The 27,805-nt window shown below is 39.8% G+C and overlaps 1 protein-coding gene across 1 annotated transcript in view; it reads left to right on the top strand.

Moving 5' to 3' along the window:
* The window catches only part of TUBGCP4 (tubulin gamma complex component 4), a 36,236-nt gene that overhangs the window by 1,186 nt on the left and 7,245 nt on the right, over positions 1-27,805 (top strand). The window contains exons 2-12 of the mRNA XM_072809291.1: positions 3,916-4,044; positions 7,585-7,707; positions 8,088-8,141; positions 9,302-9,358; positions 12,367-12,446; positions 14,761-14,962; positions 18,290-18,455; positions 18,687-18,811; positions 25,344-25,394; positions 25,815-25,920; positions 27,392-27,499. Of these exons, the coding sequence (XP_072665392.1) occupies positions 3,916-4,044; positions 7,585-7,707; positions 8,088-8,141; positions 9,302-9,358; positions 12,367-12,446; positions 14,761-14,962; positions 18,290-18,455; positions 18,687-18,811; positions 25,344-25,394; positions 25,815-25,920; positions 27,392-27,499 (1,201 nt within the window). The remainder of the gene's footprint in view (positions 1-3,915; positions 4,045-7,584; positions 7,708-8,087; positions 8,142-9,301; positions 9,359-12,366; positions 12,447-14,760; positions 14,963-18,289; positions 18,456-18,686; positions 18,812-25,343; positions 25,395-25,814; positions 25,921-27,391; positions 27,500-27,805) is intronic.

The raw sequence follows: 27,805 nt of genomic DNA on the forward strand, positions 1-27,805 counted from the left end.
CATGCCAGTTCCAAACCAAGCAACAGATTCTTTTTATTTTTTCATTTTTCTTTATATATATATATATATATATTTTGCCGAGCAACAGATTCTTAATTATAGAGAACAAACTGATGGTTACCAGAGGGGAGGAGAGTGGGGGAAATGGGAGAAATAGGTGATGGGGATTAAGGAGCGCACTTCTTGGGGTGAGCACTGGTGTTGTTATGGAAGTGTTAAATCATTGTGTTGTACACCTGAAACTAGTATTTCACTAAGTTAACTGGAATTTAAATGAAAACTTAAATAAGTCATGCCTATTCTTATAAGAATTGGCGGTGTAGGCTGTGAAAAAGCAGAAAAATGACATTCTCAATGTACAAAGCCTGTAAGTTAGATTCCCCTCATTATTTATTTTCCCCTGTAAAACTAGCACAATGACAGACATATAGGAAGAAGATGCTTAGGAAGTATTTGTGGGAGCTTGACTATCTGAAGTAAAAAGATAACAGAGTATAGGAAAGATAGCTGTCTTCCTTTCATTTTTTTTTAAGTTTTTATTTATTCAAGAGAGACACAGAGCGAGGCAGAGACATAGGCAGAGGGAGAGAAATTAGAATTCTTGTGCATTACTGGTGGGAATGCAAAATATTGTATACTTTCTGCAGAGCAGTGTTTTTCACATTCAAATAAAGGGAAGAATTGTTATGAATACCTAATATTGATAAAAATCATTTTATTATAATATTGAGTATGTGCGCACATTAACCTAAGTATAAACTCAAACATATTGCTCTTAAAAAACTATAAAGCCAAGTATTTGTTACAAAGTAAACAAAACTACCAAATGGATAAGTTCAGAATAACACTAATGCATGTTTTCTCAGCCTTGGCACTATTGACCTTGTGGACTGGATAATTCTTTGTTGTGGGGGTATGTCCTGCCTATGCATGATAGGATGTTTAGCAGCATCCATAGCCTCTACCCACTAGATGTCAGTAGTACCGGATAAAATCTTTAAAAAAAAATTCTTCTTTGCCTGTTTAGTACCACATTCACTGTCATGTAAAGATGGCATCCACAAAATACAGTACTCACAATATAAATATGTAATATGATCAGTTCCTTGGGGACAGTAACTACATCTGATTTTGTTCATTTAATCTCGGGCTGTTAACACAGTGCTTGGGATAAATAGGTGTTTGTTTAAAGTTGGTTGATCTTCCAAAGAAGATATACAGTGGCCAATAGGCAAATGAAAAGATTATCAGTATAGCTGATTATTAGGGAAATGCAGATCAAAAGGACAAATGAGGGATCCCTGGGTGGCGCAGTGGTTTGGCGCCTGCCTTTGGCCCAGGGCGCGATCCTGGAGACCCGGGATCGAATCCCACGTCGGGCTCCCGGTGCATGGAGCCTGCTTCTCCCTCTGCCTATGTCTCTGCCTCTCTCTCTCTCTCTCTGTGTGTGTGACTATCATAAATAAATAAAAATTAAAAAAAAAAAAAAACAAAAGGACAAATGATACCATTTTATACCCATTAGGATGACTATTATAAAAAAAAAATGACAAGTGTAGGTGAGGTTGTGGAGAAATTAGAATTTTTTTTTTTAAAGATTTTATTTATATATTCATGAGAGACACACACAGAGAGGCAGAGACATAGGCAGAGGGAGAAGCAGGCTCCATGCAGGGAGCTCGATGCGGGACTCGATCCCGGGACTCCTGGATCACGCCCTGGGCCCAAGGCAGGCGCTCAACCCCTGAGTCACCTAGGCGTCCCCCCCCCCTTTTTTTTTTAAGATTTTATTTATTGATTCATGAGAGAGGCAAAGACATAGGCAGAGGGAGAGAAGTTAGAATTCTTGTGCATTACTAGTGGGAATGGAAAATGGTATAGCCCCTGTGGAAAACAATATGTGATTCCTCAAAAAAATTAAACAGAATTACAAAGTAATCCAGCAATTTCACTTTTTAGGTATACACCTAAAAAAAGCTAAAGAAGGGATGTGATGGGATCCCTGGGTGGCGCAGCGGTTTGGCCCCTGCCTTTGGCCCAGGGCGCGATCCTGGAGACCCGGGTGCATGGAGCCTGCTTCTCCCTCTGCCTGTGTCTCTGCCTCTCTCTCGCTCTCTCTCTCTGTGACTATCATAAATAAATTAAAAAAAAAAAAAAAAAAGAAGGGATGTGAACAGATATTTGTATACCCCGTTCATAGCAGAATTATTCACTATAGCCAAAAGGTAAAAATAACTCAATTGACCCTTGACAGATGAATTGGATAAACAAAATGCTGCACAAACATACAATGGACTATTTTTAAGTCTTAAGAAAGAAGGAAATTCTGACACATGTTACAACATGGATTAACCTTGGAGACACTATGCTAAGTGAAAAAGCCAGTTATCAAAGGACAAATATTGTATTTACATTTATTTGAAGTACTTCAAATGGTCAAAATTATAAGACAGAGAGAAGGGTGCTAGCAGGAGGGAATAATGGGAAGCTAATGTTAAATGGATACAGAGTTTCAGTTTGGGAAGATAAAAAAGCTCTGGAGATGGATGGTGGTGATGGATGCACAACAGTGTTAAAATGCACTTAATGCCACAGACAGAACTGTACATATAAAGATGGCTAAAATGGTAACTTTTATGTTACATGTATCTTACCACAATATAAAAAAAATTTTGGTTGAATGAATACACTCTCCTACAACCTTTTTCTACTTGAACTGCTATGAAACCTTTATAAAGTATAGTAGGTTATTGTTTGGCATTCATTTCAATTAAGATAATACCCAGTGAAATGAAATACCAAATACAAATGAAAATATAGGCACTATGTTTATATGTCCAGGTATGGTCCTTTTATAGATTATAGTATGTTACATTAATTTTATTTTTTAAATGAAAATAAATTTTAAAAACTTATAGAGAATTTGTTAATCTTAAGAATATGTCTGAGAGGGATCCCTGGGTGGCTCAGCGGTTTGGCGCCTGCTTTTGGCCCAGGGCGCGATCCTGGAGACCCGGGATCGAATCCCACGTCGGGCTCCCGGTGCATGGAGCCTGCTTCTCCCTCTGCCTGTGTCTCTGCCTCTCTCTCTCTCTCTCTCTCTCTGTGACTATCATAAATAAATAAAAATTAAAAAAAAAAAAAGAATATGTCTGCGAAACCCCTGGAGTCTACAGATCTTGGTTTGAGCAGTATCACTAAAGAGACATTGTTAAAATCAAAATCTCCATATACCTGGGGTGCGTGGATGGCTCAGTTGGTTGAGTGCATATGCCTTTGGCTCTAGTCATGATCCCAGGGTCCTGAGATCAAGCTTTCTGCTTAGCAGGGAGTCTGCTTTTCCCTCTGCCCTCTTTCTGCTGCTCATTCAGTCTCTCTCTCTCTCTCTCTCTCTCAAAATCTTTTTTAAAAATATTTATTTATTCATGAGAGACACAGAAAGAGAGAGGCAGAGACACAGGCAGAGGGAGAAGCAGGCTCCATGCAGGGGGCCCGATGTGGGACTCGATCCTGGGACTCCAAGGTCACCCCCTGGGCAGAAGACAGATGCTCAACCGCTGAGCCACCCAGGCATCCCGTCAAATAAAATCTTATAACAAACAAATCCCCATATCCTTATAGGCCATCCCTGGAAGATTGCATAAGAAACAAATAATAGTAGCTACCTGTGGGGAGGTCGACTTATTTTTAATCTACAACATTTGGTAGTATTTGAATTCTTTACCATGTGCTACCACCTATTTCAGTAAACAATTAATTAGATCAAGGATGGAGAACAACACCTTTGTAGCAGTTTGGAATTTACCAAGCTTAAATGGGCATCTGGAGAAGGAAAGTGATTCATAGTATGAAGCATTTGAAGCACATCAAAGATATGCAGGCATCAGTGTTTTTAGCCTGTTCCTCTTCCTACAGGTGTCACAGGACTTCCCATTTCTCCATCCAAGTGAAACCAGTGTCTTGAACCGACTCTGCCGGCTGGGCACAGACTATATTCGCTTCACTGAGTTCATTGAACAGTACACGGGCCATGTGCAGCAACAGGTAGGCTGCTGTTCCCAGGGAATGGACACCTCCAGAGGTCAGGAGCCATGTCAAGTTTTGAGTGAATCCACTGGTAATTGATATGAAATAAGTCTCAAGGTGTTATGAATTTCTCATCATTGGAATTACTCAAGTGAGGGCCAGATAACTGTCTATCTCAAACAAAGAAGATATACACAGGGACCAATTTAGGCAAGTTTGTATAAGAGAAAATATGCTTTGCCTGAGTTTTAGGAGACCTGAGTTAAATCAGTTTGAGCTGGACCAGAGTTCCAATTCCAGTAAAAGCACAGTGCATCATTTCAGATCTTTTTTGCCCATTTTGCTTCTAACTTCCTTAGTCACATGGACACAATCAACTAAAGTCTTTGGGCTTCATTTTTCTTATTTGAAAATGAAAGAGTTGCTGAGTGAAGTAAGTCAGTTGGAGAAGGACAAACATTATATGTTCTCATTCATTTGGGGAATATAAATAATAGTGAAAGGGAATATAAGGGAAGGGAGAAGAAATGTGTGGGAAATATCAGAAAGGGAGACAGAATGTAAAGACTGCTAACTCGGAAACGAACTAGGGGTGGTAGAAGGGGAGGAGGGCGGGGGGGTGGGAGTGAATGGGTGACGGGCACTGGGGGTTATTCTGTATGTTGGTAAATTGAACACCAATAAAAAATAAATTAAAAAAAAGAAAAAGAAAATGAAAGAGTTAAATCAGAGAAAGTGCTTGGCACATAGTAAGCACTTAATAAATATTATCATTAATATGAATTAATTGGAAGTGTACACTATTAATTGTGATTAATGGTGTAGAGGTCAAGGTTTTGTGTCCTGCTCTATCACTTACTAGCCATAGACTGCTTGGCAGTAACCTAATGCTTAGTAACTACGGCTCAGTTCACTTATCCATAAAATAGGATAATAGGTGGAACCTATCTCATAGGGTTGTAAAGATTAAACAAGGTAATTCATGCAAAGTGCCTGGCACATAGTAAGCACTCATTTCTTTAAAGAGAAATTTTAAAGTTCCCTTTTATTTTTAACAGTCTGTAATTCTGTCCATGGTAAGTAAAAAGATTACTGAATTGTGTAACTCTGATTCAGTATGACTGTTGCCCAGTTGATTCTGGTTGAGGAGAAAGGCAGGGACTTCTAGAAAGAGAAAGGAAGGATTCCTGAAATAATGCAGTCAGTACTTTCTGTTTTATAAGTTGGTTGTCAGACTTTTGGTGGATGGACATCTATGGGGCAGAGTTTTTGGAGAATAATACCTTATATTTTCATCTCTGGGACAGGGATTCAGATTCTCTCAAAAAGATTTTATTGCAAATATATAAGCTAAATGTGAGCTTAAAATCTAATCAATGCCATTTTGCTATAAAATCATATTAATGAGGGCACATGAATTATCAGAGTTACAACCCATATATATATTTATGTAGATGAGAAGGCCTTTAGTTTTAATTTTTACAAGTAACACTTAAAAGAAAAAAACCTGTCCTGTATTCCTGTGACTATATGGATTTTATCTTATATAATATGTGAATTCCTGCTTTCCCAAATTCTAAAGATATCTATAGTGCCTCTTTTTTTGGAACAGTAAAAAGCATACTTAATTTCTCTTTCATTTAGTGATAAATGAAGACATTCAGTTCTCTGGAATGACACAGGATCAAAACAAAATTGGCTGGTTGTACGCCCATCTGGTCTGTTTCACCCTATAACCATGCCAGTCTTATTATAGCTGTGAACCTTTATCTTCAGGAACTGCTAGTATCTTTTGCAACATCATCTGACTACACTGTGCCTCATAACCCCAGAGTCCAAGTTTCCTACCCCATTTGTTGTAGAATTCTGTGATTGTATCTACTGCCAACAGAGCCTGATCACCCAAGTCAGTACCTAGCTAGAGAGGCTGGTCATCATAGCCTATAGTCAGCTTCCTCTGCCATTCCCTGTGTAAAATACAGAAGAGGCCCTTAGAAAAAAATGCAGGTCTCCTGAAAGCCAAGCTGTATTTGTCAGTAGGCTCTTGGTGAGAGTCTAATCACTCCTTATGTTGACTAATCAGATTCATGCTCCTGCTGAATTACCAGACAGGAAAAGAGATGTTAGAAGGAGGATTGAGGTTATTTTGTTTATTCAGTGAATATTTACCCTGTGTTCAAAGAACTGTGCTAGAAGCTGAAATACAAAGATGAATAAAGTATGTGTCCTGCCTTCATGAAGCTCTTGGTCTAGAGAAGGGGATGTATAAACAAAAATAGATGCTATGAAAAGCATAGAGACACTATGAAAGCAACAAAGGGGGAGCAATTCGTTTCCTAGGGAGAGTTAGGAAGGGCTTTAAGAAAAGAGATGCTTGAGTTGGGTCCTGTAGGAAGAGTAGATATTTGTCACAAAGATGAGTACACAGTTAAAAGTGGAACACATCCAGATTCATAGGGGTGAGAAATAGAAGCAAGGCACATTTGGCAAACTGTGGGTAGTTTGGAAATGAGAATGTGATGTTGGAAGCAGTAAAATATAATTTTAGAGAGGTAGTTAAGGGCTCAAATGTAGAAGTCATTGTATGCCATGTAGAGGAGTTAAGATATTCTGGGGTGGGTGCCTGAGTGGCTCAGTTGGTTGAGCCTCTGCCTTCTGCTCAGGTCATGATCCCAGGGTCCTGGGATGGAGCTCTGCATTGGGCTCCCTACTCAGCAGGGGTCAGGGGTCTGCTTCTCTCTCTCCCTCTGCTGCTCCCCCTCCCTGTGCTCCCTCACTCTGTCAAGTAAATAAATAAATAAAATCTCAAAAAAAAAAAAAAAAAAAAAAAGATATTCTGGGGCAATGGAAAGCTACCAAAGGGATTTAAGCTGGAAGTCATAAGGTTAGTTGTGGAAAAATCTCCACTGACAGTATGAGGTACTATCTGGTTGTTTGTCTTAGAGATGGGGAGAAAGAGAGAGAGAGAGAGAGAGAGAGAAGGGCAGAGGGAAAGAGAGAATCTTTTTTTTTTTTTAATTTTTTTAAATTTTTATTTATTTATGATAGTCACAGAGAGAGAGAGAGGCAGAGACACAGGCAGAGGGAGAAGCAGGCTCCATGCACCGGGAGCCCGACGTGGGATTCGATCCCGGGTCTCCAGGATCGCGCCCTGGGCCAAAGGCAGGCGCCAAACCGCGGCGCCACCCAGGGATCCCCGAAAGAGAGAATCTTAAACAGGCTCCACACCCAGTGCAGAGCCCGGTGTCAGGCTCAGTCTCACAACCCTGAGATCATGACCTGAGCCGAAATCAAGAGTGACACTCAACTGACTGAGCCACCCAGGAACCCCCTTCCTGATTGTTTGTAACATCTAGGCTGCATGGCAAGTTAAAATATTATCACATTTTAAAAGGTCAAAACTCCAAATCTGTCTCTCTAGTTGAGTTTTCCCCTCACTAAAGGACTGCTTTGATATGGAATCATTTAAGCAAAAACAATAACACTAATAAAGGATAATGTTTTCCTCATGTTTTAGAGTCTGAACTGTGAGGTTGAGTTCTCTTTGTTTGATTTCAGGATCACCACCCATCTCAGCAGGGCCAAGGTGGGCTCCATGGAATCTACCTAAGGGCCTTCTGCACAGGACTGGATTCAGTTTTGCAGCCTTATCGCCAAGCACTGCTAGATTTAGAACAAGAGGTAAGAGAGAAGATACAGGAAAGATGTCTCTGGGACAGCTGATTAGGGCATGTTCTCGAATTTGAGATGTCCTTTGATGTGGTCAGGTAAAGAGAGAACTATTTTCTGCATGGCTAAAGGGTACAGTGTTCTCTGTGATTGCCCAAACTATAGTCAAAGTGGCATGCAAATCATGGCAAAGGTTCCTGAGTGAGTTTATCAGAGCCCTAGCTTTGTTTTTTGTCACCTGAAAAATCAGAATTAATAATCTATAAACTATCAATACTCGATAGCCTAAAACTAACACTGAGCCCATTCTCAGATTCCCATCTAGTTTTCAGAGATCAAATAGATTCAAGGTATTTTATATGGAGCCCTAATTGCAGTGTTTTTTGTTGCAGTTCTTGGCTGACCCCCATCTTTCCACATCACATGTCAATTATTCCTTGGATCAGGTATGCTGTCCAAATAATAAAATGCTATGGTATCTGTTGATAATGTTAGAATAATCTAACTTAAGGGGTACTGGCTGGCTCAGTCAGTGGAGCATGCAACTCTTGATCTCAGGGGTTGTGAGTTTGAGCCGCATATTGGGTGGAGGGATTACTTTAAAAATCTTTTTTAAAAAATGAGGAATTAAAAAAAAGAGGGAGCGCCTGAGTGAGGCTCAGTCAATTAAGCATCTGACTCTTGATTTTGGCTCAGGTCATGATCACAGGTCTGTGAGATCAAGCTCTGCATCAAGCTCTGCACCGGGCGTGCAGCCTGCTTTGGATTCTTTCTTTCCCTCTGCCCACCCACTCTCTCTAAAAAACTTTTTTTTTTTTTAAGATTTTATTTATTTATTCATGACAGAGAAAGAGAGAGAGAGAGAGGCAGAGACACAGGCAGAGGGAGAAGCAGGCTCCATGCAGGGAGCCTGATGTGGGACTTGATCCCCGGACTCCAGGATCACGCCCTGGGCCAAAGGCAGGCGCTAAACCGCTGAGCCACCCAGGGATCCCTAAAAAACTTTAAAAATTAAATCTATTAAAAAAATAATAATATAACTTAAGACAGTATTTTTGAGAACATTTTTCCTTCTGGATTCAGAGCCCAGCATTTTATATTTTGTATGCTTTCTGAGATTAGAACTGTTTAGAAAGCTCCAAATTTAATTAAAATCTAATGTCTGATATTAATGCCCTGTGTTGCCTTTAATATTAACAATTATGCTAGCCTCAGAAATAGAAACTGTTTCTTTTTTTTTTTTTTAAGATTTTATTTATTCAGAGAGAGAGAGAGGGAGGCAGAGACACAGGCAGAGGGAGAAGCAGACTCCATGCAGGGAGCCTGACGTGGGACTCGATCCCCGGTCTCCAGGATCACACCCCGGGCTGCAGGTGGCGCTAAATCGCTGTGCCACTGGGGATGCCCTGAAACGGTTTCTTTGGGTCATTCTCTCTCTGCAACCAACCACCATATCAAATTGCCTTAGGATTCTAGATCTTGGCTGTTCTGTAGTATTGCTATCTTTATGCTAAGTGGGACTATTTAGAAACCTAAGCATTTCCTGAGTCAATTTTTTTTCCTTGTATTTAATTGTGTACCCTCCTAATTATTCTCTGTTTTGCAGTTCCAGCTCCTTTTCCCCTCTGTAATGGTTGTGGTAGAACAAATTAAAAGTCAAAAGGTGAGAACTTTTCTTTTTTCCTTTGCTGTGTTAAGCGCCAAGGATATATTCATAATTAATTTTGCCTTACTTTCTTTTAAAGACCCTAGGTTTTAGTAATTTTCATTTATTTATTCATTGTTTTAATAATGGTTGCTTGAGTATCATGCTAAATATCCGAAATGCAAAAATAAGTTACAACCCTGCCCTTAAGTACCTCCTGATCCAAAAGGTGGGGCTAATGTTAATTGATGTACCCCAGAATGCTGTTGGGTAAGAGCAAAATGCTATGGATGGTATTTGGAGGTGAGAGCATTTTATATTAAGAATTTAAAATTTTTGGATACAGGGGCACCTGGCTGGCTCAGTTGATTCAGCATCTGCCTTTGGCTCAGGTCATGATCTCAGTGTTAGGCTTCCGGCTCAGGGAGTCTGCTTCTCCCTCTGCCCCTCCCCCTGGCTCATGCTCCAGTGCTCTCTCTCTCTCTCTTTCTCAAATAAAATCTTAAAAAAAAAAAAAAAAAGAATTGTTGGATATGGATCTTGAGAAGTGGAAAGTTCATCTTTAGAAAGAATAATAGATTTATAGTTAGGGTGCTGGCAGTTTTTTAAAAATTAGATCATTGGCTGAAACCCAGATGCTTATTTTATTAAATATGCCTGTTCTTATCACAAGTTTTTATCATGTGCATCAAAAAGTGAGGGTCCTCAATGAAAGGAGAATGCCTTTTCTGGGCAGAAGTAATAAATGCTTTAAGATTTCACATTAGAAAAAAAATTTTTTTTTAAATTTTACATTAGAAGAAGAATCTGCTAGTTCGTAACTGGATGAAAAAGGACAAATGGATTAAATACGTTTAGTGCATTTATGTTTTTAAGCTGTTATATTTGTACCTTAGTTTATTAGGAGTGTTTACCTCGATAAATTTAACTACTTAACCAGTTAATTTGCCAGATTGCAGCTTCATTTTTTTTTTGCTGTACAAGTTTAGAATCTTATACTACTTGTAACTCTCTTGTGCTGAGTTCATTCTGAGCCAGCAAAGCCCATGAGGGGAGGTGCTGTTTGGCCCTTCAAAGCTGATTACTCTCAGCAAATAACATTCAGCTTTTATTGTACACTTACTATATACCAGACAGTGTGCTAAGTGCTTCACATACTTGAATCCATTCAGTCCTCTGAGGGACCAAGTAGGTTAGGGAATGTGCTTAGGGTCACACAGATGGTAGGAGATGGTAGAGCTGGGATCTAAATCTGGGTCTGTCTGCCTCAAAAGACTTATGCTCTTAACTACTCTACTAAACTGTCCCCCTAAGTTGGAGGGGACCTTCTGGATAAGTAGAGTTAGTGTAAGAGTTCCATGCTTAGCTGCACATCTCAGTTGACTTTCAGTTTCTATTGGCCACAGAAAGAAGAGTAGAAATTGAGTAGGGCAATTGCAGATGGGCAAATCTTCCTCCTTGCTCAGGTGGTTGTAGAAAAGCCAGTGTGCTCTGGCTCTAGAGAGAAAAAATGAGGTGGTCCAGCACATGGGTGGGAGTGAGAACAGGAATGATAGCCAGCAGACACAAGGGATCCTTTTAGAGTGATAGAAATGTTATAAAACTAGATTATAGCAATGATTGCACAACTCTGTAAATTTACTAAAAATTGTTGAACAGTATACTTAAAATAGGTGAATTTTATGGTATATAAATTATACTTCAATAAAGCAGTTTTAAAAAGAGAGTGAACCAGAAGGACATGGAAGAAACAGATTTTTGGGAAATTATATGCCTTATAAAGAGCCTGAATTAGGCCTTAATCTGAAATAAAAAGATTTCCTTACCTCTTAGGTTGGAATTCCAACTCTAAATTATTTTGGTTTCTCTAGTGCAATAGTTCTCAAACTTCACTGTACATTAGAATCACTTGGAGCAGACTGTTAAAACCATGTGGCTGCTGGTTAAAACCCCAGAGATGCTGATTCAGTAAGGCTGGAGTTGGGCCCAACAATTTGCATTTCTTAAAAACTCCCACGTGCTACTGCCTTTGCTGGGGGTGGGGATACTGGTGGAGTAGAGAGGATTAAGTAGGGCTCCATCCTTTTGAGAGCAACTATTATGATATCATGATCTATCATAACAAACATATATTTGAACTTCATTCCCTTTCTGACACAGAGCTTCTAAAACCCTTGAAATTTTGTAAGTGATAAGAATGATAAAGGTGTCCTGATATTCATAACAAACCCCTATCAACCACACCTGAGCCTATGTTAAGTGACTTTTGGAAAGCACCTAAGGATAGGCTGGTTGCCAAGAGAACCAACAATTTGATTGGAGGGTTGACTCATACCTCTGACCTCTGAGGAAGAGAAAGCTGCTAGAGATTGAGTTCAGTCACCAGTAGCCAATGATTAATCAATTGTGACTATGTAATGAAGCCTCCATAAAAACCCAGAAGGACTGGTTTCAGAGAACTTGTAGGTTGGTGAACCAGAACTCTTCTTCATGCTACATACACTTCTGGGCCCACACTCCTTGGACACTGAAGCTCCTTTGTTTGGGACTTCGTACTGTGCATCTATTCATCTGACTGTTGATTCTTATCTTTAGTTTGCTTTTTAATAAACAGGTAATCTAATGAGTAAAAGGCTTTTCTCAGTTTTGTGAGCTGCTCTAGCAAATTCATGGAATCCAAGGAGAGGGTCATGGGAACTTCCGATTCCTCAGCCAGTCAGTCCTGTGCTTGAGATTGGTGTCAGAGGCTGAGGGCAGTCTTGTGGGAATCTGATGATATTCTGGGTAGGTCGTGTTAGAACTGAGTTGAATTATAGGACACCTAGCTGGTGTTAGAGAATTGCTTGGTGTTGTGGAGGAACCGCCTCCCAAACACATTGGAATTGGATTCAGAATCAGAACTATACATAGATCTTTATCCCCATTATCTGCTGGATTGTGCCCTCTGGATTGAATACAGAATGTGAGTTTGTGTTACAGGAACTATTGAAATGGAATCAAGTTTGACAAGGCTGTATTTTGCACAGATTCATGGTTGTCAGATCCTGGAAACGGTATACAAACACAGCTGTGGAGGTTTGCCTCCTGTTCGCAGTGCACTAGAAAAGTAAGTCATGGCTGAATTGGGGGCAGGGGTGGGTGACCAAGTGCCTTGACTTTGCACTTGTTTTATTTTCAGGTCATCCCAGGTCAGCTTTTCCCTCTGGGAAAAATTATGACCAGGATAGAAAAGATCCATGAGCTTTTCTATGTAGAGCAGGATAGAAAAGCCCACATGTATGATGGCTCAGAAACTGAAAAAAGAGTGATGAAGTTTGAGTATCAAAGCTAGGATCTAGTCACCTATATGACCTTGATGCAATGCTTTTTAATTTGGGGATCTCATTATCCTTGGAGAATTTCCATTACATGTGCTGGATAAAGTAGCTATATCTAAACATGTGTATTTTGAGTAGCTAATATTTCATATTGAGGGTCTTAAAAATATTTACACTTTTATCATTCCATAATGCCACTCTTGAGGAATTTTATCCTGACAGTTATTTTAAAGAATAACCATATGCAGAAACATTCATTGTAATGTTGTCTGTAGGAAATTAGAAAATTCCAGCAGTGGAAGAAAGCTAAATAGAGGTGTATTCCCTTGATAGTCTATAAACATAAAATTAAAATTAAAATGCTATAAATATAAATACTGTTAGAATCTGCAAAAGGAAACTTTCCAGAACATGCTTACAGAACTTAATTCTCTATTGGAGAATTAAGAATTGCATTTTGAGAATGCAATTCTATTGGAGAATTAAGAATTGCAGAAAAAAGAACTACATTTTGATTATAGAAAATACAGACATGGGGGATCCCTGGGTGGCTCAGTGGTCTAGCGCCTGCCTTTGGCCCAGGGCGTGATCCTGGAGTCCCGGGATCGAGTCCCACATCAGGCTCCCTGCATGGAGCCTGCTTCTCCTTCTGCCTGTGCCTCTGCTTCTCTCTCTTTCTCTGTGTCTCTCATGAATAAATAAATAAAATATTAAAAAAAAAAAAGAGAAAATACAGACATGCAAAGAAAAAAATAGTAACATTTTCTAATCTTTGAGACATCCAATTTAACTTTTGCTGTGTATTTCTCTAGATAAATATACGTAGTTTTATGCACGGAATATAAAATCTTACATCATATATTTGCAGGGACCAAATTTTATAGATCAAATACTCAAATGTGCACAATTTTTTTAAGATTTTATTTATTCATGAGAGACACAGAGAGAGAGAGAGAGGCAGAGATACAAGCAGGCTCCATGCAGGGAGCCCGATGTGGGACTCGATCTCAGGACTCCGGGATCACGCCCTGGGCGGAAGGCAGGCTCTAAACCGCTGAGCTACCCGGGCTGCCCCCTTCCTTGCCTTTTAAATCTTTGATGACAACTGACATTTTAAGAGTCTTCACCAGCTGTCTTGTTAACTCTTACATAACCTGGATTTTTCTGATTATTTCCTCATGGATTCGATTTACGTTAAACATTTTTGGCAAGAACACTACATACCACAGGCCATGTTATTTCTTGTTGCATCTCATCAGAAGGCACAGAAAGTATATTCCATTATTGCTGTTGTAAAAGCTTGATCACTTGGTTTAGGTGTTTTCTATCAGATGTCTCCATTTTATTTATTTATTTTTAAAAGATTTTATTTATTAATGAGACACACACATGCACACACACAGAGAGGCAGAGATACAGGCAAAGGGATACAGTCATGCTGCACGCAGGGAGCCCGACATGGGACTCAATCCCGGGTCTCCAGGATCACGCTCTGGACTGAAGGTGGTGCTAAACCGCTGAGCCACCTGGGCTACCCAAGATGTCTTCCATTTTAAAGGCACATTTTCATCTTTGTAATTAATGTTATCTGGGAAGTGATCCTTTGAGACCACGAGAATATCCCATTCTCCAACAACCTTTCTGCATTTTGTTGGATTATACTTCTTCAGGTAAACCTGCCTCTCACAGAGTGAATCTACTCTCCCTATGTGATGCCAACAAGAATAAAACAAATTTAATACTATATTAGCCAAAAACACTCCTGTAAGTGCATTTAACTTTAACAAGAACCCTCAATCTTGAAACACACTTCATACAAAAGAAAATGTACCTCTCCTAAAAAACTAACAGAACGTTTACTGTACATTTAGACTTCAGTTTGTAGGCTACAAGTTTGGAGATTTAATCACTTAGTTCATCCATAAACTTTTAAATTGAAACAGCACACTTATTTTTAGCTTAATTGGTCATTTCCTTCCTGAGTCATCAGACTCTCAGGCCTCTGTTTATCCTGTCACAGTTTAGAGCGTGGCCTCTGTGCTGATGAGGGGTTTCATGTTCGTTAAGTGGACTTCTAAGGCTCCTGCTTTTCTCTCTACTCAGGATCCTGGCCGTGTGTCATGGGGTCATGTACAAGCAGCTCTCAGCCTGGATGCTACATGGACTCCTCCTGGACCAGCATGAAGAGTTCTTTATCAAACAGGGTCCCTCTTCTGGTAATGTCAGTGCCCAGACAGAAGAGGATGAAGAGGATCTGGGCATTGGGGGACTGACAGGAAAACAGTTGAGAGAACTCCAGGACTTGGTGAGAGCATAACAAAGCCTAGCATACCTGCCAGGAGTCAGAAAAATCTATAACTAGGTAACCTTACAGTAATTTCCATCCTCCTTCCCAGCTCATTATAATTGAAGCAGCTTTCACAAATTCTGCATATATAAACACTTGAACTTGGCTTCATCTTAACTCCATTCTTAACACCTAACTTAATGTGAGACTACAAAACAAAATCTTTAAGATTCCTTTGTTTCCCCTTTTCCCAGTATATGCATTTTTGAGATTAATAAGTCTTATCTCTTAAGGTAGCCATGTAGCTACTCTATAACTCTTATTTTTTTTTAGATTTATTTATTTATTCATGAGAGACAGAGAGGCAGAGACATAGGCAGAGGGAGAAGCAGGCTCCATGCAGGGACTCGATCCTGCATGTGGGACTCGATCTCTGAACCCCAGGATCACGCCCTGAATGTAAGGCACTCAACCACTGAGCCACCCAGATGTCCCTACTTTATAACTTTTAAATGCGGCTTGGAGTTTCAATTAGAATCCCCAAAGACCTATATTGTCTTTATTCATCCATTGATCCATTTATTCCTTTGTCCTGCTACAACATTTTCTTGAATGCCTGTTCCATATACACCAGTCACTGTTCTAGGAGAGTTACTGGGTGTTTGACTGAAGTAGTTGAATAAAACATAGCAGACCCTGCCCTTAAAGAGCTTATTGTTTAGTGGAAAATGTAGAAAAGTCAAGTGACATTATAGTGTACTAAGTGCTCTGGAAAGAGCAAATAGGAGTGTTCTCAGAACTTGGACTTAGAGTAGCTAGAGAAGCTTTTCAGTAGACTGTACACCTAAATTGCAAAAAGTTTGGGAGGAGGAGTCAAGAAATGTTCCAGGCAGAGGGAAGTATGTGTATAAAGTACAGAGACCATGTAAGACCTGGCTTATTTGAGGAACCAGTAGTAATTAAATTGAAATGGTTAAGTAAAAGCTGAAATACAAAGTGCAAAGACAAGGGCACATGGGTGGCTCAGTTGGCTAAGCATCTACTTTTGGCTCGGGTCATGATCTTGGGGTCCTGAGATTGAGCCCCACATCAAGCTCCCTGCTCAGTGGGAAGCCTGCTTCTCCCTCTCCTGCTCCACTTGCTTGTACTCTCCCTGTCAGACAAATAAATAAAATCTTTTAAAACAAAAAACCAAAAACAAAGTGCGAGGACCTTGGAGGGGATGGGGGAAGTGGCAATCACAGAAACTATTGAGGTAAAATCATGAAAGCCCTTGAATGGGAAGGAATTTGGACTTGAATCTCAAAAGAGCTGAGAGCCAGTGAAGATTTTTTGGCAAGAAGTTAACATAATCAGACTTTATGATAGATGACTCTGGATAGTGTGTGGGGAGATTGTTTTTTAAAAAAATAAAATAAAAACTAGCAGCAGATAGGTCAGTTAGAATGTTGGGGACACAGGTGAAAAATAATAATGGCTTAAATCTAGGGTGGTAACAATAAATATGCAGAGGAATAGAGTGGCTTGAGAGAGATTTAGGATGTGAAATAGGTAGGCCTTAGTGATTGGATATGAGTCCAGAGGGAAGAGTCAAGAATGATACCCAAGTTTCTGCCTTCAGCAGCGAGGTGGGTAGAGATAATATGGAATGTGTGTGGCAGGTATTGGGAGAAAGAGGATGGATCTGATTTTGGACATGTTGAGGGGCTTCTGGGTGGCTCAGTTGGTTAAGCAACCAATTCTTGATATCACCTGAGGTCTTGATCTGAGGACTGTGAGTTCAAGCCCCATATTGGGCTCCATGCTGAGTGTGGAGCCTCCTTTTTTTTTTTTTTTTTTGTAACTTAATTTTGGACCTGTTGAGTTTGAGATACTTGCAGGAAATGTCCAGTGGGCTGAGCCTGGAGCTCATGAGAACAGTCTAGCTTGAAGATAAAGATTAAGGGGTCATCGGCATATAGCAGTTTTTAACCTGGGGCCCATGGGTGGCTTCAGGAGGTTCTATGAAATGTATGTTTGTTTATTTGTCTGGAAGGTCCATAGCTTTTATATAATGGCAATGATGTAAAAAGATTAAAAACACCTGTTACAATAATCAATTCAGTGACAGAAGATTGTGATTGTTTAAGAAGAGTGAGGAGAGCTAGAGGAAAAGAGGATCTGGGTAGCCCTTGAAGACCACCAGCACTAGAACACGTAACAAAAAGGATAAATAGCAGAGCTCAAAGTCAGGATTGTGGAGCTCAGAGTTCCTGGTTGCAGCTGGAAGATAAGGGTCAAATCCAAAGCAAGTCAGAGGAATGGGAGGGGTCTGAGTGATTGGGTGGTAGGCATCTGCGGCTTCATGGGCCAGATCAGTGGTTCTTAAACTTCTGTGTGTGTCAGAATTAGCTGGAGAGCTTGTTAAAACAGGGATGAGTGGCTGGGCCTCATCTCCCAGGTTATCTTAGATCTGAGGCAGGGCTTGAAAATTTGCATTTCTAACAAGCTTCCAAGTGAGGCTAATGATGCTGGTCCACAAGCCACATTTTGAGAACCACTTGGCTAAAGGACTTGGGCTAGGGTACTAATGAAGAGCTGGGCAGAGCCAGCATATATGACGAGATAATAAAGTCACAGACATACAGACCTGGAAAAAATAAAGACTAATTATTCCATGATACAGGTAAGGAAACCGATTTCCTGCACCACACAAATTCTTACATAATAAAGGCAGAGTGAGGACTAAAATCCAAATGTTAAAAAAAAAAAAAAAACCAAACACTGTTATTTCTTCCATGTTGTCCTGTTGTCTGAAAATAGAGATATGTTCATCTCTCTAACACTGGTTATTTGGCATTGTGCAACTTTAAAGTCCCTGCTTTGGGGCGCCTGGGTGGCTCTGTCGGTTAAGCGTCTGACTGGCTCAGGTCATGATCTCAGGGTCCTGGGATCAGTCTACCTCTCCCTCTCCTTCTGCCTCTTCCCCAACTTGTGCGCTCTCTCAAATCTTTAAAAATAAAATCTTTAAAAAATAAAGTCCCTGCTTCTAGGGACGACTCCTGGGTAGCCCAGTTGGTTAAGCATCCAACTCCTCATTTCGGCTCAGGTCGTGATCTCAGGATCCTGGGACTGAGCCCCACATGGGGCTCTGTGCTCAGCACAGTCTCCTTGAGATTCTGTCAACCTCTGTTCCTCCCCTACTCGCTTGCACTTTTTTTCCCTCCCTAATAAATAAATTTTAAAAATTAAAGTCTGTACCTCCTAGAAAATGTAAATCATGAGTTGGGAGAGTTAATTATGTTTTCTTACTCTCCCCTTCTTACTTCATACATTATATCTGATATGGGTTATTTCCTGGAGCAGCGCTTGATAGAGGAAGAGAACATGCTGGCGCCGTCTCTGAAACAGTTTTCCTTACGAGTGGAGATTTTGCCATCCTACATTCCAGTGAGGGTTGCTGAAAAAATCCTGTTTGTTGGAGAATCTGTCCAGATGTTTGAGAATCAAAATGTAAACCTGACTAGGAAAGGTAAGAACCTCCTTGCCCAATGTACCTTTCTTCAAAGGTCCTTTTTAATATTGCGTGGCCCCAGCCTAAGCTGGGACCAAGGGAGTGTCTGGTAAGATTTACCCACTGAGATTGCAGCACGACCATGACATGCTTATATAAGAAGCAGGTGAAAGAGCCACACCATGGGGTCTAGAAATCCTTGCCTGTCCTGCTATTCTCTTTCTTTGATAGTGCCTTCCTGTTTTGCAGGATCCATTTTGAAGAACCAGGAGGACACTTTTGCTGCAGAGCTGCATCGGCTCAAACAGCAGCCGCTCTTTAGCCTGGTGGATTTCGAGCAGGTGGTGGATCGGATCCGCAGTACTGTGGCCGAGGTTTGTGTGTCAGGGTAGGCTTTCTACTTCCCAGAAATTGAGTACTTCCATTGCTTTTTTTTTTATTTTTATTTTTTTTTTAAGATTTTTATTTAACAGAGCACAAGCAGGGGAAGCAGCAGAGGGAGAGGGAGAAGCGGGCTCCCTGCTGAGCAGAGTCCAATGTGGGGCTCAATCCCAGGACCCTGACATCATGACCTGAGCCAGAGGCAGAAGCTCACCTGACTGAGCTACCCAGGTGCCCCGAGGTTTTATTTTTTAATACACTGTTAGATTTGGTTAGACAGTACAATATTTGGGATTTTTGCATCTATATTTACTAGTGAAATTAGATGATTCCTGTTTTATTCCCATGTGGTTGCAGAATAAAGACTGTATTAAACCTCGTATAATGAGGTAGCTATCTATTACTCTTCTTTCTTCTGGAACAATGAATATAGGATAAGAGTTGTTATTGGAAGTTTGATTAAACCTGAAAAATTATCTAAGCTAGGTAGTTGTTCAAGAAGGGGCAATCTTGGGCAGCCCCAGTGGCGCAGCGGTTTAGCGCCGCCCGCAGCCCAGGGCGTGATCCTGGAGACCCTGGATCGAGTCCCACATCAGGCTCTCTGTATGACGCCTGCTTCTCCCTCTGCCTGTGTCTCTGCCTCTCTCTCTCTCTCTGTCTCTATGAATAAAAAAAAAAAAAAAAAAAAGAAGAAGGGGCAATCTTTGGAGTGCCTGGGTGGCTCGGTCAGTGAAGCATCTGACTCTTGATTTCAGTTCATGATCCCAGGGTCTGAGGATCAAGCCCCATGTGGTGGAGTCAGCTTGAGAATTCCTCTCCTCCTCCCTCTGCCCCTCCACCTGCTGATCGTCCCCACCCCCCATAAATAAATGTTTAAAAAAGGGAGGGGGGAATCTTTACCATTTCAGTGTATTTAAACATACATTAATCTGTTCAAGACCATTATTTCTTGTACCAATTTTGTTATTTTCTACTTTTCTAGGAAGGCCCGTTTCATCTAGATTTAATTTTTTATAAAATCTGTCAGTAGCTATTTGTTTTTTGTTTGTTTTTGTTTTTTTTTAGTAGCTATTTGTTTTACTTTGTATTTTATTTTAATCTTTTACTGTTGAATCTTACTAATCTTTTCGAAGAACCAGCCTGTGTTTTTGTTACCTTCTTTTTCCTCTGTCTCCATTGATATCTGCCTTTATTATTTTTTCTTCCTTCTTGTTTCTTTGAGTTTTCTGTTACTCTTTGCTAGTTTTCTGGGTTGAAAACTTTTCTATTTGTAACCCTTGCCTCCTAGGAAATGTATATAAAACTTTCCATATTAAAAAAAAAAAAAACTTTCCATATTGCTTTGATCCTGTCCCACAAGTTTTTGGCCTGGAGTGTATATACTATCATCTTATTCTTAATTTTTTATTTTCTTTCTAATATTCTTTTTAATCCCAGGAATTGATTAAGCTTTTATTTTTATTGCAGTATAGTTGGAAAACACAGTATGTAGAGGAGTCCTTTAGAGTTGATTGAGTTTTCCTTTACGGATAAACCTAGGGCCCATTTTTTTGCTTTTAGTTCTGCCTGTGCTCAGAGAGTATATATTCTGTGTGAGTCTAGAGTTCGAACCATGTTCTTTTTTTTTTTTTTTTTTAAGACTTTATTTATGTGTTCATGAAAGACAGAGGAAGGCAGAGACAGAGGGAGAAGCAGGTTCCATGCAGGGAGCCTAATGTGGGACTTGATCCTGGAATTGTGGGATCACAACCTCAGCTGAAGACAGACGCTCAACCGCTAAGCCACCCAGGCATCCCTCGAGCCATGTTCTAATGTTTCATTTCCAGGCTGTATGTTAGGCATGTACATATTCATAATAAATATATATTTATTGTATTTCCTTTTATGTATATATAACAATCTTTATCACTTAGGCCATATATTTATTTATATATATTAAATATATATATTTATTACTTAAATTCTATTTTATTAGTTAAGATCATTACCCAGCTCTTTCAGGTCTTTATTTACCTCAAATCATCTTCCATTTATTTTCAGTGCTTTTTACCTCCCTGCCCCCAAGCAGCCACTGATCTGCTTTCTGTCACTAGAGATTAGTTTGCATTTTCTCTAATTTATATAAATGGAGTCAAACAATGTGTACTCTTTTGGGGGAGGAGGTGGGTCAGGTGGCTTTTCCTCACGATTATTTTGAGATTAATCCCTGTTGCGTGTATCAATAGTTTATTCCTCTTTAAAGCTTGCACAGAACATTCCTATCACCATCGTTAATGTCATTATTATAAACATTTCTCTAAATGCACTGCTGAATGGTAAACACATCCCTGCACTTAAGCACTCATTTCATAGCAATTACGTACCACTTTTATAATTACTATTATTACAAGTGTTTATAAACAAACACTTCTCTAAGTACATCATAGAAGAGCTAGCACATCCATTCCCTGAAATAACATTCTTCTCAAAGTATCCTGAACATACAATTTTTTTCAACTTTATTTTATTGAGGATTTTTATTGATCTTTTGAGGATCTTTATTACATGTGTTTTTATTATTTCTTTTTCATTGTTAATACATGTGCTTTTATTTTTTTAATGCATTTGAAAAAGCAAAACAAAACAAAATGTATTTGATATAGGACATTGTGTAAATTTGAGGAATTTGTGTAAATGTGGCTCCTTTGGTTTGGTGTCTGCCTTGGGGCTCAGATCATGATCCTGGGGTCCTGGGATCTAGCACCATGTCAGGCTCCCTGCTTGGTGGGGAGCCTACTTCTTCCTCTCCTTCTGCCTGCTGCTCCCTTTGCTTATGCTCTTTCTCTTTCTGTCAACTGAATAAATTTTTTTTTAAGATTTAATTTATTTATTCATGAGAGAGACAGAGGTAGAGACATAGGCAGACGGAGAAGCAGGCTCCCTGCAGGGAGCCTGATATGGGGACTTGATCCCAGGACCTCAGGATCATGACCTGAGCCAAAGGCAGATGCTCAAACCTGAGCTACCCAGGTGCCCCTGAATAAATAAAATCTTAAAAAAAAACTGTAAATATAAGGTATACAGCATGTTGATTTGATATATTTGTATATTATTGTTGCCATTGTAAGGATATTTAGCACCTCTGTTACATCACATAACTATGATTTCTTTTTTGTAGTGGGAATAATTAAAATCTAGTCTCTTGGCTAGATTGATTCTTCCCAAACTCTTGGCAAGTTTGATTATAGTACAACAGTGTTGTCTATATTCACTGTACCATGCCTTAGATCTCCAGGACTTACTTACCTACTCATTGCAAGTTGGTACCCTTAAACAGCGTCTCTCCTATCCTCCCCTACCCCACAACCCCTGGTAACCATCATTTTACTCTCTGTTTTTATGAGTATGGCTTTTTTGGATTCCACATATGAGTGATATCATGCAGTATTTCTTTCTATGTTTCACTTAGTATAATATGCTCAAGGTCCATCTGTGTTGTCAACAGTGGCAGAATTTCTTTCTTCTTCATAACTGAAATACAAGTATTTCATTATTTATCACATCTTTATTCCTCCATTATGGACACTTAATTTCCCTATCTTGGCTATTGTGAATAATGCTGCAGTACATGTATCTGTCTCATAATCCTGTTTCATTTCCTTTGTGTATATACCCAGAAGTAGAATTCTGGATCATATAGTAGTTCATTTTTTAATTTTTCAGTAATCTCCATAGTGTTTTCCATAGTGGCTGAACCAATTTATATTCCCACCAACAGTGCACGAGGTTCCCTTTGCTCCACATCCTCACCAACAACTTGTTACCTCTTCTTGATGATAACCATTCTAATAGGTGTGAAGTGGTATATCATTGTGGTTTTGATTCACATTTCCCTGATGGCTAATGATGTTAAGAATCATTCTGTGAACTGTTGGCCATTTGTATGTTTTCTTTGGAAAAATACCTGTTTTGTTCCTCTGCCCATTTTTTAATTGGACTGTTTGTGTTTTCTCATTGTTGTTGAGTTGTAGGACTTCTTTATATCAGCTATAATCCCTTATCAGATACATGGTTTGCACATATTTTTTTCCTTTTCTGGAGCTTGACTTTTCATTTTGTTGATTATTTCTTTTGCTGTGCAGAAGCTTTCAAGTTTGATGTAATCCCACTTGTTTATGTTTTTGTTTGTGCTTTTAGTGTCCTATCCAAAAAATCTTTACCAAGACCAGTATTGAGGGGTTCTTCCTTACATTTTCTTTTAGGAGTTTTATGGTATCAGGTTTTATGTTTAAGTCTTTGATGTGTGGTGTAAGATAGGGGTCCAGTTTCCTTTTCCTGCATGTTTTTAACCAGTTTACCCAGAACCTTTTTTTTTTTTAAGATTTTATTATTCATGAAAGACACAGAAAGAGAAGTAGAGGCAGAGGGAAAAGCAGGCTTCATCCAGGAAGCCCGATGTGGGACTCAATCCCGTGACCCTGGGATCAGGCCCTGAGTCAAAGGCAGACACACTCAACTGCTGAGCCACTCAGGCATCCCACCCAGCACCATTTGTAAGATATGCTTTCCTTTTGGGTGTTCTTGGCTCCCTTGTTGAATATTGGTTGACTGTATATGTGGGGGTTTAATTCTAAGCTTTCTATTCTGTTTCATTCAGCTTTAGATTTCGTTTTATGTTGGTACCATGCTGTTTTAATTACTATAACTTTGTAGTTTGAAATCAGGAAGTTTGATGCCTCTTGTTTTGGTTTTGGTTTTTTGGTTTTTTTTCAGGATTGCTTTGCCTCATTGGGATTTCTTGTAGTCCTATAGAGATTTTAAGATTTTTAAAATTTCTGTGAAGAATGCCTCTGGAATTTTGACAAGGATTGCATTGAATCTGTAAATGGCTTTGGGCAGTATGGACATTTTAGTAATATTTCTTTATCAATGATTATGGGATATCTTTCCATTTGTGCCATCTTAAGTCTCTTTCAACAAAGTCTTCTGGGTTTTTATTGTACATACCTTTCATTTTCATCATTAAATTTATTACAAGGTATCTCAGCATAATTGACATTAAACCATGTTGGCATATATTAATAGTTTATTCCTTTTTATTGTTGAGTAGTATCCAATTGTTCATACCAGTGTGTTTTCCTTTCATCTGTTGATAGACATTTGGGTTGTTCCCTCATTGTGGTTTTAATTATGTTCCCCTAACGACTAATGATTTTGAATATTTTTCATATGCTTATTTGCGATCCATGTATCTTCTTTGGTGAAGTGTCAGCTAAAATCTTTTGTCCTTTCTTTATTGGTTTTGTTTTCTTACTATTGCAGGTTTTTTTTTTTTTTTTTTTTTTTTTTTTATTTATTTACTTATGATAGTCACAGAGAGAGAGAGAGAGGCAGAGACACAGGCAGAGGGAGAAGCAGGCTCCATGCACCGGGAGCCTGATATGGGATTCGATCCCGGGTCTCCAGGATCGCGCCCTGGGCCAAAGGCAGGCGCCAAACCGCTGCGCCACCCAGGGATCCCCTATTGCAGGTTTTGAGAGTTCTTTATGTATTCTGGATATAAGTCCTTATCAGATATGTGACTTAACATTTTCTCCCAGTTTATGACTTGTCTTTTCATTATCTGCACAGTGTCTTTCAAAGAGCAGAAGATGTTAATATTGAAGAGTACATTTTATCAATTGTTCTTTTATGGGTCATGCTGTCAGTGTTCTAAGAAACCTTTAATTAACCCAAAGTCACAAAGATTTTCTTCTGTTTTCTTTTGCAAAATTTATAGTATTCAGTTTTACGTGTATGTTTATGATCAATTTGAATTAATTTTTTATATAGTGCATGGTATAAATCTAGTTTTAATTTTTTGCTTGTAGATATCCAACTGTTTCAACAACTTGGTTCTTTTTTAGGATTTTTTTTTTTGTATACTTTTTCAACTATTTTTTAAAGAATTCTATTCTAGTATAGTTAACATACAGTGTAACATTAGTGTCAGGTATATGATATAGTGATTCAACACTTCCGTACGTCATCCTGTGGTCTTCAGGGCAAGTGCCCTCCTTAATCCCCATCACCATTTCACAGTACACCCATCCCCCCACCTCCCTCCCCTCTGCTGACCATCAGTTCTCTATAGTTAAGAGTCCAGGGATCCCTGGGTGGCGCAGCGGTTTGGTGCCTGCCTTTGGCTCAGGGCGTGATCCTGGAGACCCGGGATCGAATCCCACGTCGGGCTCCCGGTGCATGGAGCCTGCTTCTCCCTCTGCCTGTGTCTCTGCCTCTCTCTCTCTCTCTGTGACTATCATAAATAAATAAAAATTAAAAAAAAAAAAGAGTCCATTTCTTGGTTTGTCTTTCTATATCTCATTTTTGCCTTTGGTTTCTTAAATTTTTTTTTTTTAAAACTTTATCCTTTCATTCCTGGCATTAACTCAACTTGGTCATGGCATATATTTCTGTTTTCAGTATATTGCTGGATTTGTACAAACCCATTCTTTATAGAAGTTTTCATTGGAATCTAATTTTGTCCCTGTTTTGTTCTTTTTATAGCATCTCTGGAAGCTGATGGTGGAAGAGTCAGATTTACTGGGTCAGCTGAAGGTAATAGTTTAACTGTCTTTTAATTCTTAAAATGATGCTGATAGGCAGTGACTTCTCAAGGCTCTCCTGAGAGCACTGGTTGCTTGCGTTCAGACTACCAGGGTGGCCTCACATGTCCTCATCCGAGAGGGCAAACTCTTTCTAATATTACAAATGTACTATAGTACAAAGGTTTGGGTATTTACTTTCTTCTAGCATAATAGACTTGTGTTGCCATTGAATAATTGACACCAAAGACCCATCAGTTGTCCTGCCTTGAGGAGTTACAAAGTATGCCCCTGTGAAGTATGCCAAAAGCCTATATCCTTTTGTAGGTTGGGCTCAAATTGATGAGATTAGAAACTTCGTGTGTAATCACTATAGTGAGGAGCTCCTGGCCCTGCTGGATTACTGAATTGTAAATTGAAATTCTTTCCGCAGATCATTAAAGACTTTTACCTTCTGGGACGTGGAGAACTGTTTCAGGCCTTCATTGACACAGCTCAACACATGTTAAAAACACCACCCACTGCAGTAACTGAACATGGTAATTGTCCTGTGGACCTGAGAATTACCCATTGACTAAAGTTGTAGGGTGTTTCTTGACTGCTGCTGAACCATTCAGTCTGACCCACGTAAGAGCAGCCTGGTGAATTACAGAGCAGTCTTTCCACATATGGAAGGCCCTTCAGGTGGGCTGCACTTGAGGTCATTTGGAGTAGCCTCTTGACCTTTCCTGGAAGAGTGGGTACAAACCAGGTAATTTTATCAGATGATAGTTACACATTCCCTATGGGACATATCACAATTGCCACTTGTATTAGAATTCTTTAGGTTGTGAATGATGAAAACCTATCTAAGAAAAGGGGAATTTATTTGCTATTTTATCTGTAACTCCAGTGGGATAGGAGTATAGTTGGGCCTTAGAACAACCAAAACTGGGGACTTGGATACTGCTAGAATTCTTGTACCATATCTGGTCTCTGCCTCTTCCATGCTTTTTGGTGGCCTTCCAGTCCCATTTGGAAACATGGCTAGCAACAGTTTCCAGAAATTACCTCACAGTGTCTACAGGAGGAACCAAATCCAGTCTCTCTGGTAGCAAATTAAAAGATTCCAGGAAAGGGTTTTGATTAGCCCCGTCCAAATCATACCCCTGCATCAAAGATGTCAGACGTTAAGATATGCTTACTTCAGAAAGGTTCACTCTTAACTAATGGGAATGATAACCATTCCCATTCAAACTACATGAGGAGAGCCGGGAAAGGATCAGAATTTTTAAAAAATAGAAAAGAAAATGGGAAACTGACAGGGTTACCTTTTTTCTGACTCTATAAAGCATTGGATGGCCACTGTACTCACATAAGACTTTTTTTTATTGCAGATATCAGAAAACCCAATTCAGTCTCACACAAAGGGGGGAAAAAATGTATTGATTCTCCTACCTGAAAAGGTCAGAGTATAAAGGCTGTAGGCCGAGTCTGATCCAGTGGCTCACGTGATGCCCTCAGGACTTGGTGTCATTCCATCTTTGCCCTCTACCTTTTTTTCTCTTGGACAGGCCTGCTCCATAGGGTAGCAGGATGGCCTCCAACTAAGCTCACATCCAATAGACTAAATCTCTGTTTATCTCAGAAACACAGAAACAAAAAAAAAAAAGCTCCACTCTGAATAGAGCCTCTGGGTTGGCCTGACTTGAGGCATGTTTATATCCCTAAATAAAATAGGGTAACAAAGTAGAGTATTACATTCTATTTGAGTATGCCTGGGTCACCTGCCTACCCCTACCCCACTGAATGAATCACATGGATAAGGTGGGAGGGGTGATTCTCTAAGGAAAATTGGGTGGTGTTTTCAGCAAGAAAAGGAGGAACACATGCTAGGCAGGCAAAAGCAACCATGTCCATGGCATCCTGGTGTCAGTGACGGGCAGGCTGGAACAGAAGTGGAAAGCCAGCCTCATCTGGGTCTGTTACAAAGCCTGGCATTCTTGTCAGCCCATGTGCTCTGCCTTGCAGATGTGAATGTGGCCTTCCAACAGTCCGCACACAAGGTATTGCTGGACGATGACAACCTTCTCCCTCTATTGCACTTGACAATCGAGTATCACGGAAAAGAACATAAAGGTTTGCCATTCTTTCTTGCATCTTTCTGCTCCTATGGGTTCATCCTCTGTTCTCCCATCTCTCCTTCCATCCACCTCCACGGAAACCATGTCATTCTGGACCTTAGAAGCACCTTGTCATGTGACTTGTTTTATACAGGAGTAAAGGGAAGTCCAGAGAGGCTAAATGGGATGCCCAGGCTGTGGTTTTGGTTTTGTTTTTGTCCCGCTGCCGGAATGATCGCTATTTATTTCCAGCCACCAGACTTTAAGGCTAAAGAATCCAAAAGACCCTCTAAGAGAATTTCCCACAGTCTCTCCTTGCCTT

This window comes from Canis lupus, chromosome 32, assembly GCF_048164855.1.
Source record: "Canis lupus baileyi chromosome 32, mCanLup2.hap1, whole genome shotgun sequence".
NCBI classification, from domain to species: domain Eukaryota; kingdom Metazoa; phylum Chordata; class Mammalia; order Carnivora; family Canidae; genus Canis; species Canis lupus.